Source organism: Carassius gibelio, chromosome B14, assembly GCF_023724105.1.
Source record: "Carassius gibelio isolate Cgi1373 ecotype wild population from Czech Republic chromosome B14, carGib1.2-hapl.c, whole genome shotgun sequence".
Classification (NCBI taxonomy): Eukaryota; Metazoa; Chordata; class Actinopteri; order Cypriniformes; family Cyprinidae; genus Carassius; species Carassius gibelio.
Window position 1 is genome coordinate 4,628,995 of NC_068409.1, and position 16,164 is coordinate 4,645,158.

The window sequence follows — 16,164 nt, forward strand, 5'->3', positions numbered from 1 at the left end:
ATCTTTGTTTTACCTGAATATCTGAACTCATTCAGAGCCTGATCTCTGAGTTAAATTAACATTTGTTATAGCCGCCCTGTGATTCAACAATAAAAGATCTGGAATTTTCAGTATAATCTAGAGTTTAAGAATTCTGATTTTAAAAAACAATGTAGGGGGAGGTCTTCTTTTGGCGCACAGTGACATCAAGAACCAGCATATGAATCTCAAGAACAGTGACAAACAGCGTATTCAGATAAACAGATGATCTGTAAGCATCACAAAACAAGCTACTAAAAAAGTGTTGCACATAATTTATTCATGCTGCAAAGCATGATGGGAGCCATAAATGAGTTTTGATTGGTGGCACCCAGAATGCAGTGCAACATGCTTTTTGATGGTCACCATTGCTGAGGTTCTCAGGCTGATTCTTGATGTCCGTGTGCCTAAATGAAAAATTCTCTTCCTTTTTTAACAAGATTTTGTTCAGAAGTGCTTCTAAGAATTTCTCTGATTATCCTGAAATACCAGAACATATACTGCACAACCACAGGAAACCTGTTACTGAAAAGACACACCCAAGTCAGAAAACCAGATCAAAGGATGATGTCAAATCAAATAACACCATCTGATCTAATTTTTTTCTTGGCTTGTCTAGCTGCTGTATGATACACTCAATAACTCTGTTTGGGGGGCCTTAAGACACAACCTTTTGAACATGATGCCTGTAATGCATATAATGTTTTCACAGGGTGTTTCATGATCGCCTACTACTGGCCTTGCATGCATAACATAGTATTCTTTGGCATAATGTTTTTTGTTTGTTTGTTTGTTTTTTGTCCAATGAAATCAATATTTTTGTGTAAATTTTACTTAATTTTTTCATGTTATTCTACTCATTTTAAATGGTTAATTCTAATTAATTCTAATGTGTTAAATTTAATTAATAATATTGCTTGTAATCTGTTGTCACAATTTTATTGAGTAAATATAGAGAATCACTTTTTACAGTGTGTGTGTATATATATATATATATATATATATATATATATATATACAGGGATGCAGTGTTGGGTAAGTTGCTCTAAAAAACTAATTAATTATTATTAGTTACTAATTACATATTAAATAGTGTAATTAGACAACTGTACAAATTACTCTCTCCAAAAAGTATTTAGTTACTAATTATTTTCTAAATCCTATATCAACCTCGACAACTTAATGATATAAGGATAGATATGAAACGGTTCTTTTAATTATTTCAAGTAACTACATCAATGATTCTGGTCACACTTTAGATTAGGGTCCAATCCTCACTATTAACTATTTATTAACTATGACTTTCCCTCTATATAATTTTGAATTACTGTTTATTAATATTTAGTAAAGTAGTTGTTAAGATTAAGTATCGAGTAGGATTTAGAATAATGCCTTGCAGAATAAGACATTAATGTGTGCTTTTTAAGTTATAAAAATATCAGCAAATATCACAGTAATATTCATGCTAATAACCAACAAATTAATAGTGAGCATTAGACACTAAAGTGTTACCAATATTCTCATTAACTCACCAAAGTATTTAAAGTGAGAAGGGTACATAAAAAGCATGCATTTTAAGGTTAGACTTTAAATATTGATGTTAAATCCACTATTGGATTCTATATAAATGTTCAGTCTATACACAGTATTAAGTTCAATTACATAAGAAAAAAACTGTAATTAAATTACAGAAAAAAATAAGAGTAAATGCTTACTCTACTTTTTCAAGGAAAAAGTAATTATATTACAGTAACTACTTACTTAGTAATTAGTCACACCCAACATTTTTGGTTTACACGTTATTTTAGTCACATATGCGCACCTGCGCACCACTTACATGATACAACCTGTATATACACCACAGCTCACCAAAACTGAATAATACAACCAGAATTAATTCTAATAAGACTAACCAGTTTTAATCCTAGCCAGAAGTTAGTCTGTTTACAGTTCTCACCTCGCACAAAGACAAAAATGCTGGCTGCCGTGGTCCCATCGATGATGGCTTTGATATCCAGGTAGAAGCAGCGGTAGTATCCTGAGTCATTGGCCTGGGTGTTGGTCAGTATTAAAGTCTTGCAGTAAGGTTTCCCAGGCTCCCCTTGGCACTCCTTCACCCTGACTGCTCTGTGACCCGGGGTGTCAACAGATGACTGCTGATCCTGGCGATCAGTTAACTCAACTTTACTTAGAGACACTTCAGGCCAGCTCCAGTCCAGAACCCGCTGTCCCCTGGGGAAATGGGTCAGATAATCACATTAAAGTCAGTGCCCTTCCAAATGTTTTACCAAAAACATAGCCCCATAATACACAACCACATGGTTTTAGAGAGCTTGAGGGTGTTTAAACTCCAAAAGTTCACATTATAGAAAAGACTGACTCTAATCTCGGTTTAAAATAAAGTTTAAGTCTCTTCTTCTAGGCCCCTCCTTTGGTGTAAATCTGTGTAGATTTTCCATAAGGCTAAATATTTAGAAAAGTAACTGCACACCTTTCTCAATATGACATTAAGGTTTGTAGTACAAACAGAACAGGATGGCTTGCATGCCATAAAAAAGTTTGTGTTTTCACTTGAGAAACATAATATGCATGTCTTGAAACCTGTGATCAAGTTTTTTTGAAAAAGGAAAGCAGCAATGACATTTAAACTGATGTGTTCCTCAATCAGATAATGGAACAAAATTAGTTTGCGTTATCCTGTTCATTGAACACATTGTACGGTGGCCCATAAATATGCTTTCCTCATGAAGGTATATGTTTATAACTGTTGGGAAAAATGTATTCTGGGAATTCTTGGCAAGAAATGTCTGCAAATTTTGAAGGGATTAGAGCTAAATATGTTGGATGGCCTCCCTGCATGTTCATACCACATTTATTTCTAAACGTAACCATCCAATCACTTCCAAATTCAACATGTCCCTTGTTTTTGTAATAGCTCACTGGCTTATCTGATTATTCAATCAAAAATGACCAGATCTGCATCTTTATTGTTTATTTAGCTAGACATTTTATCCCATTTCGCACGAACAAGTAGTTTAACCTAGATGCAGTAGGGTAGTCAATGTTTCAATGTTTAGGGTAGTCAATGTTTCGATTACTTATTTAATCAACACTAATATTTTCAGAAATAATGTATATGTAAAAAATAAAATAAAAAAAACAGCTCTGTGGTGTGACTTTCATATTTAATATGAGCTGAATTCATAATAATTATTAAAAACGGTCTATTAAAACACACAACATAAAGTGTCTTTGGTGTTTCCATGTTTTCTACAAAACAAAAGCAGAAATCGAGGGGTTATGACATCATTGGCACACGGTCCATGTCACTAGTTAAAATTGCTAATTTCTCTGGATTTAAACATTCTTCGAAACATTTGGGATAAAGTAAGTACACAAGTCAGCAAAATATATGACACCGTTCTAGTGGTTTTTTTTTTATATTTTAATAAAAAAAAACAATTGCATATTGTGCTTTTAAGGTCAGAAACCCATTAACAGATCATTTGATTGTACCTGCATGTAATGGTCAATGTGTCGTTAGCGTTAATCACGAGCTGGTCTTTGGTGTTGTCGAGGGTGGGTGGACTCATAGAAAACCCAGTCACCAGACCTACAGGAAGAGAAGAGCATCATCATGAACACAATCTAAGACACGTTCCTGGGACTACACAATTGCTCCCCGGGTGCTGGATCTATAGCTGCCCACTGCTCCAGGTGTCTGTGTGTTCACTTCCCACTGCAGTGTGTGTGCACTTGTATGGATTAACCTGTTAAATGTCACCCCGTCCCGTATACGGGACGACTACGTTGACTATACTATATTACAATCAAATCTAATCTAATCTTGACAAACTATATATCGTTGGAAAGGTCTAAGACTCCCAAATATATATTATACCAATATTTTTTGTTAAAATTATGTAGGAAAAGTAATAGATCAATTTATGACAAGAGTGCACCCTCAGAAATCTACATTACAAAAGGAGCTTTGACCTTTGTTTAAAAAAAAGACTTCCTCGTTGCCTTTTTCTCTATCACATTTTAGAAATCATCAGAAGTTATATATCACTTGAAAACATAAAATCTCAAAATTCATCGTTTAAAACCCATTTTAAAATCAGACATTGCATTACCATGTAAATGGCACATCAAAATCATGTTACAAAATGTTTTCAGTCATGAATTATAAAAATTTAGGTTTGTATCATGCACATTCAAGTCTATCTTCAAAAACGTGAGTCACAGTTAACAGGTTAAATGCAGATCACCAATTCTGAGTATGGGTTACCATACTTGGCAAATGTCACGACTTTGACTTTATTTGTTTTACTGTTTTTTTACTGTCACATATTTTCTCACCTGTATATTTTGGAGGATGCATTGCCTGCCTGGACAAAATGCACCTTGTATCATCGTTTACCTGGGACTGACTTTCCCATCATTAGGTGTTTTATTAGATTACCCAGACAACCGTCAACAGATGTGAATTATCATTTATCATAGGAATTTTTCAACCTGTCCTCCAACCAATACACTTGTATAGGTCGTTTGTCCAAATCCCTGAAATACGACCCATCAGAGCGTATACTACAATTGCGCCCCTATGGGCAAAAGGTCGTTTTCGCTCTCTGATTTGTTTTCGTGTAGCTCAGTTGGTAGATTGTTGCGTTATACCTTGATATGTAATCATGCTATCATGGGTTTCGATCCCAGGGAACAGATTTGCATGAAAATGTATATGCTCAATAAATCATAATTTAGCATGATTTCTGTGAGGGTTAGGTTTAGGGGTGGGGTTAAGTGTGCTCATTCGAACTAATAAGCCACCTACAGTAGTAAAATATGTAGGAAATACTGTGAGATCGGTGTAAAAAATGGCAACACATTGCATTTAAATAAACGTGCGTTTTGATTCGTAATAACGTTATACGTCAGTTCATGACGGCAGACGCAACACGATAGTGTCATTATTTTTATGCTCGCTAGAGGGCGCTTAACTTTAAAACGTAAATATAGGTCGTAATAAGTTGCTTGCACAAACGACCTATATGGTAGTTTTTTGTTGGAGGACGGGCTCAAATTTTTAACTACCAGCACATTAAAACCTATATTTTTTTTACTTAGTGTATGGACTACTGTGTGGTTTAAAATTTTTCTCAGGTCTGTTTTCTGTGTATGTGTAAAAGTCTTGCTCTTCTGTAAAGCACTTTGGCCAGTCTGGTGGCTTTTGTAAATGCGCTAAACAAATAAAATTGAAATTGAAATTGAAAAAATGAAAAGGCTCCTAATCTGGTTTGTTTTTCACTGACAGTGGGACAGAAAGGTCAAAAGGTCATTGTGCACACGTTAATCGATCTAGGAGTGCTGATGGTTTAAATGTCTTCTGTTGCTCTCAGAGCACACGGGCGTATGAACATGCCAAGAGGAGTTATGAGACGCACCTGGATCAAATTAACACCAAATGATGACAAGAACATACACTGAGCATCCAAACGAGTCTCACTACACAAATCACATCAACAAGTGTTACTTTATATGACAAGTTTATAAAAGGAAACTTCAGAGGAAATTAATACACAATATCCTGACAGAAAAAAAAATATTTTTGACAAGGGCTGAATTACCACGGTTCTTTAAAACAATACTGTAACCAGATATAGATACATTTTGTATTAATTAATTTCTCTATTTGTTTTTGCACATTATTTTATCTGTTGTCTATATACTATATGGGGACATTTTTTGAGCTAAAAATGTTGTGATATTCTGAAACGAAGCAAACGCATCCCATGAAAAGCCTTATTAAGCATAACCTCCTTATCTATAGCCAAGCCTCTGAGGAGGAATTCAAAGAACCTGCCAATGACAAATATCTTCTTTTTTTTTTTTTGCCTAGGACATTACCTTTAAAACATTATCTTGGTATCTTTTATTATAAAAATAGATGGAATTTTGTATAATATAAATTGTGTGTATAGTATAGTAAGGCTGTATATAATATGATGTCAGATTTAGTTCTGTTTCTGTCAGATTGACGCAGCTATCACAGCTGTGGCAGAGATTTGCATATAGTAAAAGACAGGGAGAGTGAGGCACAGTTCAAGTGGCATGTCCTCTTTTTCTTTAGACTAGCAGACCAAAATGCTTTTCATTCCAGTCCCTGTGACTCCATAGACCCCATCAGCACACGTCAATCACAAGGAATATTTCTGGATTTCATGTACACAATCCATCAGTTTCAGACGCATCCGGCCTCAAAAGCCAACAAAGGAATTTTCTAAATATTTGATGGCGAGTCAATAACCTGTTTACAGTTGAGCATGAACATCCTGGTGGCTTTTCTAGAGCAGTATTTTCAGCTCTGTACATTTATTGTTGGATATCACCAGTCAATGGATAATATAAATGAAATATAAAGGATCACATTTATTTATTATACATTTTTTTCTAAAATCCTGTTTGCATTACATCTGATTTGGTCTTAACTATCAGTTTGAGTGCAATATATTCTCGCTGATTCACAGCCCAACAGATGAAAAAAAAAAAAAAAAAACATTTTGTCAGCTGTAATAAGGTGATTTTTGTTCTGAAGAATTTGAGCAGTGGTTAATCCAATGATTTAGGCTTAAAAATAAAGTAAATTACATCCAGTAGCAGATACAGCATGAATTAAACTTCCAGTCATAACCTAAAAAACTGGCCAATAACAGTGTTTTTATTTATTTTATTTTATTAAATTTTAACAATTGTGTTTCTTCAAACACTCAGGCTATCTGTAGAAAAGCCAGGGCTGCAGTCACTGACCTCAACTTTTCACCTGAATTTTTTGCACGTTAAAAAATAAATATGACTTTACATTGTGTCAATAACCTTTACACACAGCATCTGACACTTTTGTTTGTCATAAAAAAAATCAAATCAGGTTCGATTTTCTGTTTTTGCATCCGTAGGAAGGATTTTGATAGGAAAGGTTGCTGAATACGACAAAACAAAAAACACTTTTAGTTGACCTTTATAAAAGTCATATGTTTCGAACTACTTGACATGACCTACAGGATTTTCTAGTACTGTAGTTGATATGGAGAGAACTATTTGAAAACAGAAAATGTGCATTATGCAACCTAGGCTAGAACCAAAACACTTCAAATAATTTGCCAAATTTTCATCTAAAAGCACAAATCTGTTTAGTAGGAATATCTATTATCTTAAAAGCCCAATTGTGTTGTGTTTTGAGAATAAACATGACAAGGCTTCAGCAAAAAGTATAGGAGGTGAAAACCAAAGTGAATGATAGGGATCCTCAAATACGAAGAAGGATTGTGTCCAAATAACAAAGATCTGCAGCTGCAAAAGTAACTGCAAAACTTATATTCACCTTAAAGACCTTCAAAAAATTCACAAAGCCAACACCCATGAAATGCTGAAACTTTAATCAAAGTCACCAATACTAAAAATATGAATGGATTAATTCATTTTAAAACCTGGACTGCTGGATCCCCACAATGAACTGCAACATCTGCCTGACTTTAATATTATCAAACAGCTCTGGATAGGTTTGGAAAGAAGAGTGAGAAGAGTGAGAAGTCAGTTCCCTGCTTCAGCATCTCTAAAGTGGCAGATTTTCTGATAGATGGCATTCCACAGAAGACCATTTAAAAGCTGTATGATTATATTGCGAAAATGAAGAATCCAAGGCACTTCTTCTGATCCAAAAAGTTACCAGGCCTTTATTCACATTCTGGCCTTCTAAACATGCACACTTATGCATTTCAGGCCTTCGACCTTCCTCAGAGTGTGTCCAGAAGGCAGAAGACCGAAATGCATCAACTTTTTGGACCAGAACAAGTGCCTTAGATTCTTCTTTTACAAATGAGTTATTTCAAACCCAACCAAAGAGCACCTTCTGGGATCACTTCACATGGTCTCTAATCAGCAAGTAGTGCTTCAAGATGTTTCCTATGAGCTGTATAAATCTACTCTAAGAAGGGTGAAAGCTGACGTCACACGCTATACGTTACACCTCACTGTTTTTAGGTCCGAATGCTCCCGGATATGCCAAAAGCAAACAACAAATCTTGCTAATAAACACTCACAGTTTCCTGTGGCATTCCTGAAAAAGCATGATCATTGATAATGATAATTAATCTTTTCTGAAACTTGGTTTCCAGGATGTCACAAGCTTGGAGACTGATATGAGGATACACTACGAGTTGTTAAAAACTTAGCTTAACTTATAGGTGTGATATAAGATGAATAGTGCTCATAGATTTATACGAAACTTTTGATATATTCATATATTTAGATATGCATATTTAACAACTAAATTATTTACTAAAGAATGTCTTTGTGAAAAATGAGACTGGCTTCTGATGAATAATGCAAACTGAGAGATTTACATTACAAGCCCAAGATAGAAAAAAACTTCCAATGGAAAGTGCAAATAGGAAAAAGTCCTTGGTTATTTTTGTGCAATCTACATGATGGCTTTATAGCATGACAGAGAAAATTTAATATCAGAATAAAGTCTTGATCTCCAGACACAAAGCCAAATATACATTTGAATGCATTTTTTTGTTTGAATGAAAATGGACCACGGCCGATATTATATTTCCTAGCATGTGCCTAATAAACCTTACTAATGCAAAATCAAAGAGAAATGATGCAGAAAAAGTAAGCATTTTTCTAAACACGTCAAGTTCTGTCTTACTTGTGGTTTATATATGATCTATCCCCACATGGTTTACTCACTAGAAAGATTGAGTTGCCTACATGCTGCCTTGAAAAGATTTATGACAAACATTAAGCAGCTCACAGTGTGAGCGGTCACTCCTCATCCACAGCGTTTCTCATTTACTCTCCCCAGATGTGATGATGACACACACAAAAATATCCAAACTAGCAGTACTGTGCTCAGTGGACCTGGGTTTAACTCTCCACTGCACACAGCAAAAACATTTGTAAGGATGTTTGACTCATGCAAGCGTATTTTCTGCCAAAACACAGCCTGTAGACACAGCTGGATGGCACCAAGGAATGAGTCGAATCAGAGACACTTGGAAGGTATCTGATAGCAGGCTTACATGGAGCTTAGAGATATTAGGGCAGCATTTTGAAATCATCCAGTGTAAACTGATGATTCAATGCTAAATTGGCATGACATGGGGATGGGAGTTGTGTGTGCCAGATCTGTTCCATATGGATATACATTTCTTTCACAAGGATGCTGTGTGTAGCAGTGGTCTGGGCCGCTGGCTGTTAACCTGTCAGTGTGATATATGACTAGAGTAATATGTTAGCAGGGGTTAACCCCTAGGCAGAGACAGATGATGGCACATACTGTATTGCCTGTTTGTAATTCAAAGCACACTGCAACGGATACTGGATGTGTGCAGTGTTTAGAAACCTTCTTATTGTTTTGGTTTTGGTTTGGTTTTTAGTGCTGGGTATAAAACCCAACTGGAGGCAAAATAAATTCCTGTATTAAATTCTCCACAAGTGGCCTGGTCATGTCAACCAAGATTGAATTTCAGACCGTGGAATTTAGAATGTGATAGTTCTGCTCTTCAGAGCTAGTTGGATGTGAGAATAGTTTGAGTTGTGATATTCCCTGAGCTACTGGGAATGATTGGGAAAGGCAGGGTAGTCAACTGATCATACAACAACTGACTAATTGATTAATGCTGACTATTTATTTTTATATTGCAAGTGCAGTGCTGTACCAGGTGGGCTACTGAGCAAGTTTACTACGGTGTGTCAGAAGAGCCATATAGATATAAAGCTGGTTATGTTATGCCAAATCATGCATGTAATAAAAGGTGTTTGATAGCATTGTACTAAGAACCAAGCAAAAAATACATTTATTAATCAGTAATCTGCCCATGTAATCATACTTTTTTTGTGAAAAGGAATACACGTTGTTTTGCACATTAATTGAAAGTGAGTTTCAGATGAACTACCAGAGCATCTGTCTTTGGGCAGTGATTTAACTCAATGATTAGATTTAAGTTCATCCAAAAATGTATATTCTGTCATAATTATGTAGTCCTTTAATAAGAGAAAGCATTACAGTAATATAGCAGGCTTCAGATTAACTGGAATGGCAAAGCTAAAAGGAAAATGTTAATAGTGATGTTACATCTGCGTAGATCTGAGCACAGCAAATCTTACATACTAGATTACATAGGTCTCTCACTGCTGTCAGCTGAAAAGCACAATTGTGCCCTAGATATGCCTAGATATGTGGTTTGCAGAATATTCTGTTTCCTGAGTAAAGTGAGACCTTGGTGTATCCATTAATGACAACTCTGAATGTGAGCTGCTGGGTATTTTGGGAAGTAGTATGCCTGTGGAAAACAGATAAATCGTGCACTCAGGAGCAAAGAGCAGTCATTTTGGCACTTTGAAGCATGCATGCTGGATTGTTATTCACTATGGGACATATAACAGTAAGGAAAAAAGCCTTCAAAGGTAGTCATGTAGCAAAAGTCTTTTCCCTTTTGCTCTAAGGACGGAAACATGGAGCTTTTGATAGGCATATGCATTTTTTTTGTCTTATCCAGTAAATTTCCTGTTTTCCTGCTTGGCTTTCATTTCATAGTTTCCTTTAGTGGAACATAACAGTGAAATGTTCAGTTTGTTGTCTGTCTGTCTATCTATCTATCTATCAATCTCTCTCTCTCTCTCTCTCTCTCTCTCTCTCTCTCTCTGTCTTTCTGTCTGTCTATTATCAATAGGGTCAGTTCACATCATCCCAGTCAGACAGTAGGGCACAGGGTCTGAAATAGCCGTATGTCCGGCCTACAATTGGAGGGCAGCTAGGCCACGGAACAGACCTCCTCCCTGGACTGAGGAGTCAGCATCCCGCTGCTCCCCGTGGAGGACATCGGTCAAGCCCGGGAGGGGATGTACATGCACATTAAAACATGAGTTGGAGAAAAAGTTGGATGCAGTTCCTCTGTCCTCTAGAGCCAAGGCCAGGGACACGCTTTGATTCCACTGTCATCCGTCGGGAGAGAATGAGATCCAAAAATGTGACTGAATGTCCTTTCTTGCATGTCTATCTGCCTAATTGTGGCCTTCCTATTTCCTGGCTGGGATTTGGGGTGAGGTCAGGATGTTGTGTGATGGGAGACATCTGTGTGGATTTCCTACATGTCTCTTTCTCATCCCTTACTAGTATTTCCTGTACCTGTGGAGGCTGCCAACAGGACGCTGTCCGCTTTCCACTGCATCGTCGCATTTTCTGTCATCACTGTCATTCAGAAATGATATTCCCCATTTAGATCTCTTGGGAAGTAAAACCGTAGGAGTCCATGGTTTTAATCAGTATTCAGCCCAGCTGAAAGTACAATCAAATTAGCCAAGATCTTTAGGGTTGTCACAGATTCCATGTGGACCGGTGTCATTAGCTGATTGCAGCTATTATAAATCTGCTAATGCAATGATGCTGATACAGAAATGGCTATCATGAGATTAAGCATGCGAATACAGAATCGGTCAGAGGAGGCCATGGTAACACTGGCAGTCCACTTTCCCATGAACCCACGCTGACCTCCAATGGCAGACCATGCCATATCGCTGACCACAGAAACCTAACACTTGTTAAACCTCATAGTGCACCATAAAATATTGCCATAGACCATGAAGCTCACACCAATTATGTTGACTCTGCGCTTAAACCAATAAGCTTCAGATTTAGCTCCGCTGAGGCCCCTCAAGAAGTGTCTCAATTTAAAGTGAAAACACAGCATATGACCTGATGACAAGCCCTTTAAACACAAACCAAGAAATAGACTGAAAGTCCATCAGAGAATTCTGCTTGTGTAGTGATTTAACAGAAGTAATAACATATTTAAAAAATCATGAAAAGGAGAAAATAATATCTGCAGCTCTTAAATAAAAAAAAAAAAAATATATATATATATATATATATATATATATATATATATATATATATATATATATATATATATATATATATATATTTATATATATTATTATTATTATTAAAAAATAAATGCAATAGGGTGCTGTTTTTTTTCTGCCCCTGTAGCCAAGAAGATCAGAATATTGGGAAAACATTGAGATTTCAAACCTTAACCTCCATGTACAGCAAGACAATTAGCTCCACTAATTTGAAACACATTGCTACAAAGTCTTGACATAAAAACATTTAAAATCCTATTCTGAGTTTTGAAGTATGGTTTTACAATTCCAGCTTTAAAGAGTTCTGCAGTCATCTTTTATATTAAGAACGGCCTGGAGAGCTGATAGATATTTGGAATTTAATCAGTGGAATCTCTAGACAGTAATTACATTCTATTACCTGCCAATACTGTCCTGAAGTCAGTGTTGTGGCCAACACATTTCTCATGCTGTTACTTAATAAACCTGTATGCGACACATAAATCCTAATGCAAATGACAAACCTTCACATGTATCTGACTCATAATAGGCTTCCAATTTAGCTCTTTAAGTCAAAAATATAAAACGCAGGTAACATGGAAAGCTACGCTGTTTAAAGGATTTTAGCAGTTTGGACTTTAGCACAGACACAGCACTTGTTATGACAAAGCAGTCAAACACAGGGTCACCATGCTGCCATATGGTTTTCATTTGTGCAATGTTTTAATGCAGTCATCTATAAGTGAGGCTCTTATAGCTGTAGATTCCTAGACTTTAGAAAAAGCTCATCCTTCTGCCAAAGTCTTCACCTGAGCTGCTGATGTGTAACCAGCCAACAGGAATGAGTTTTCCACCCTTCCCAATCTCACTATATGACACCTGCATTGACTAAGGCTCTTGATCTCTTTATTTGGGGATTCACAGCAAAGTGAACCTTTCTTTCTAACACTACCATGAAACACAGAGTTTTGAAACCTGTGCAGAGAACAGCGAGTTTTTGTTGTCTCAAACTGCTCACTATTATGATTGGCTGATGTCTTACCCCCTGACTGAGGGTATGGTTTCAGATGTGTTCTGTTAGAATAAAACTGTGTACATAAGAAATACCACAGCAAAAAAAAAAAAAAAAAAAAGATAATAAAAATAATATGCAGGATATTGATAACCAGGATATGCTATGAAGATTAAAGTCAAAATAAAAACATGATCTTGTATCTATAAGAAGGCACAAAAGAGAGAAACCAATCATTAGTAAATCATCATTGCTCAGAAATAACAGTTTAAAAAACATATCCGATTGCTGATTTAAAGTTCCTTTAAGCTGTCTTCTACCAACACTGCAGCCTGTGTAGCATTAAAGTGGAATTAAAACTGGATCTCATCAAGACCAATTAAAAACCTCCACTGAACAGGCAAGAATAAAGACCAGGCTCCCTCTAGTGATATATCACACACTTTTGAAAAAAGAAAAATGTAATCAAAACTGCAGATACTCTGCAATGATTGTGAATAACGAGAAACTAATAGAATAACTAATTACTAGTTATGGTCAATTAAAAAATATCGAATATGATTGCACTAAAGCAACGAAAATATCATTACCTTAAAAATTTGTATTTGTGGATTTAATTGGCATTAATAAGAGTTTTGTACAAAATGAATGTTTGGATAACGATGAACAATAATTAGAAAAAATATATACACATAAGAAAACTTTGGCATGCGTAGGCTAAAATAGAACTGAGCTAATATTTAACAACATTGACGAGAAGCACATGGACAAACTTGTATGAAAAGTGTCAGACAGGTTACAATGATTAGAACGCGACAAATTTGAAACGGTCACTTTATAGCAAAGTTTTCGCGCGCTCTCAGTTTTGACAACTTCATGAATCAGAATGTGACCGTTCCACTTTTCCTGCGTTTTTTTTATAAACCCAAAATTTAAATTTTCCGCGTTCTGTGAAAACGACAAGTAATCGAATTGTTTACTAAAATGCGTTCTCACCTGAGAATAAGGGAATCCCAATCCAAATCCTACAGAAAAACGTAAAGTCTCTCTTCATTTCCAGGTTTCCAGTCCTCCGGGGTTTTAGATATTCTAGCAAACCCGCCTGTTTTCTGATGTACTTTAATAAAGCGAGCAGAAGCACCTCAGATTATGGTGAACCCCAAAGAAGCGTCTCTGCCACAGGACGACGGGAATAAAACGCTCTTTTTCCTGTTGAAATGAGAATCCTGACGTTCTGAATGGATTTACAATCATTTCCTTTTCCTCTGACTCACTCATCTGCCGCTTTTCGTTCATAAACGCCCGTGTCCTCCTCAGTGATAATACTATTACTCCCCCAGTCTGAAGTGTCACATAAAGTGTCTGGCCCCTGTGCTTTAAGTTTAAACTGACAATGCATTTGCACACAGCACATATATCCTTCCAAGGACCAGCAGTTCATTTGTGTCCACTATAGTGGACATATGTTTTGTGTTAGCCTAATATCACTGACAGCAAATGCCAATAACTTAAGTCTTAAAATCCTGAATTTTTTTGTGACACCAGTTGATTGAGGATGTCTAAATATAAATGGTTAGTCTCATGAGTATATTTGCAATGATCTGAACAGGTAACATCTCAAATGTGAATTGCACCTATGTCCAGGTGTGATATTAAGTGCTTTGTCAGACATCCAGACCATGATTAGATAGATGATAAAGCTGTCAAGATCATGATAAATGGGACACCTAACAGAACTTCAGATCCCATCTGACTATTTAAAAACCATACTCAGATCATTTCCACTTCAAGGTTTCAAACATAATCCATGAGAGCATTACACAGTAGCATTATGCATCGCCTGGATTGTTTTAAATTATGTTTTTAAATGAACAGCATTTTTGAAATTTAAGGCACCATCTGAAACAATAACTAAATGAAGAAGCAGGCATATGGTAAAACATCACCAGGAACGTGCAGCAATCAGGCCTACAGCATGGACTAAAATTCCAGAAAGTGAGAAATGCAGTCAGTATTTTATGTGTACATATGGCAAACCTTTTTAACATTCAGTTCTTAAAAAGCATTTTCATGCAACTAGTGCTTATTTTTTTAGTTACTAGTATCTATTACATTAGGTATGAGTACTTGTTAATTTTTTTATTAGTGCTTACTTGAACTTTTTTAAATATTGGTACTTGCTAGTTTTTTAGACTGAAGATATCTTTAACTTAATAAGTAATAGTACTTTTTAGATTTACATTTCATCTCAGTATGCTAATGACACAATGAATACTTGATATTCGTTGCATTCCCAGGTGCAGTAATATTCAATATTTATTTTTAAGGAATTATAAATACTCTCCAGAACTGCAAGCTCCTGTGGTGGATGTCCTGGGTATTGTGTTTGTCTGGCTGGTGTGCATGAACTGGTTTCTGGATCTACTTGTCTGCCAATATAGTCAGAAGGGTCAAGTACAAACAAACAAATAAATAGTACATCTTCCCTTGTGCTTTTATGCTATCCAATTAGCAAGATAATCTAACATACAAAGCCAGTAACGAACAATCAGTTTAATTTAATATGTTAATATATTGTACCATGTGAACTCTGATTGGACAGCTGAAAGGTTCTCACATTTATGTAATGATCTTTAAATTAAAATGTCTCCAAACAAATTGTCACTAATTCCGTATAAGCTTGAAGATATCTCCAAATTCATAGGTAATAGTTATTTTGTTTTTGATATTGTCTATTCATTTTGAATTAGTCATTATTCTAATACTGTAACTATAAGTAACTATAACCAGCAAATTTTGAGTTTGAGGACAAAGTTGTAGTTAATAATTAGTTAACACTGAGAATTGATCCTCAAACTTAAGCGTGACCATACTTATAAAACTAGTATCTTTTGTAATTGTTACTAGTAGCAATTCTTATTTTAACTGCTTTTTACTCAACTTATGACTAGTCAGAATGGTAGAATTCAATAAAAAAATCTTAATAAAATAAAAAAGATTTCTTACCACTTACATTTGGAATAAGCAGTAATTATAAAGCTGTACTAGTGTTTATTGGATAAGTACTAGTAGTTCATTAATAAGTAGTGTCTAATGAATAAGTACTTGTATCTAATAAAAAATAATGAGTAATTAATGAATAGTATCTATTTCATAGTTATTGGTATAAAATTGGTACCAATATCTAAAAATAAGTACAAGTACCTAGTGAATAACCAATCATAAAT

General features: G+C 35.6%; 1 protein-coding gene across 1 annotated transcript in view; it reads right to left on the minus strand.

Moving 5' to 3' along the window:
• The window catches only part of flt4 (fms related receptor tyrosine kinase 4), a 55,090-nt gene extending 40,785 nt beyond the window's left edge, over nt 1-14,305 (minus strand). The window contains exons 1-3 of the mRNA XM_052573620.1: nt 13,934-14,305; nt 3,535-3,631; nt 1,976-2,250 (exon numbers count right to left, since the gene is read on the minus strand). Of these exons, the coding sequence (XP_052429580.1) occupies nt 1,976-2,250; nt 3,535-3,631; nt 13,934-13,991 (430 nt within the window). The 5' untranslated portion in view covers nt 13,992-14,305. The remainder of the gene's footprint in view (nt 1-1,975; nt 2,251-3,534; nt 3,632-13,933) is intronic.
• Nucleotides 14,306-16,164: the final 1,859 nt, after the last annotated feature.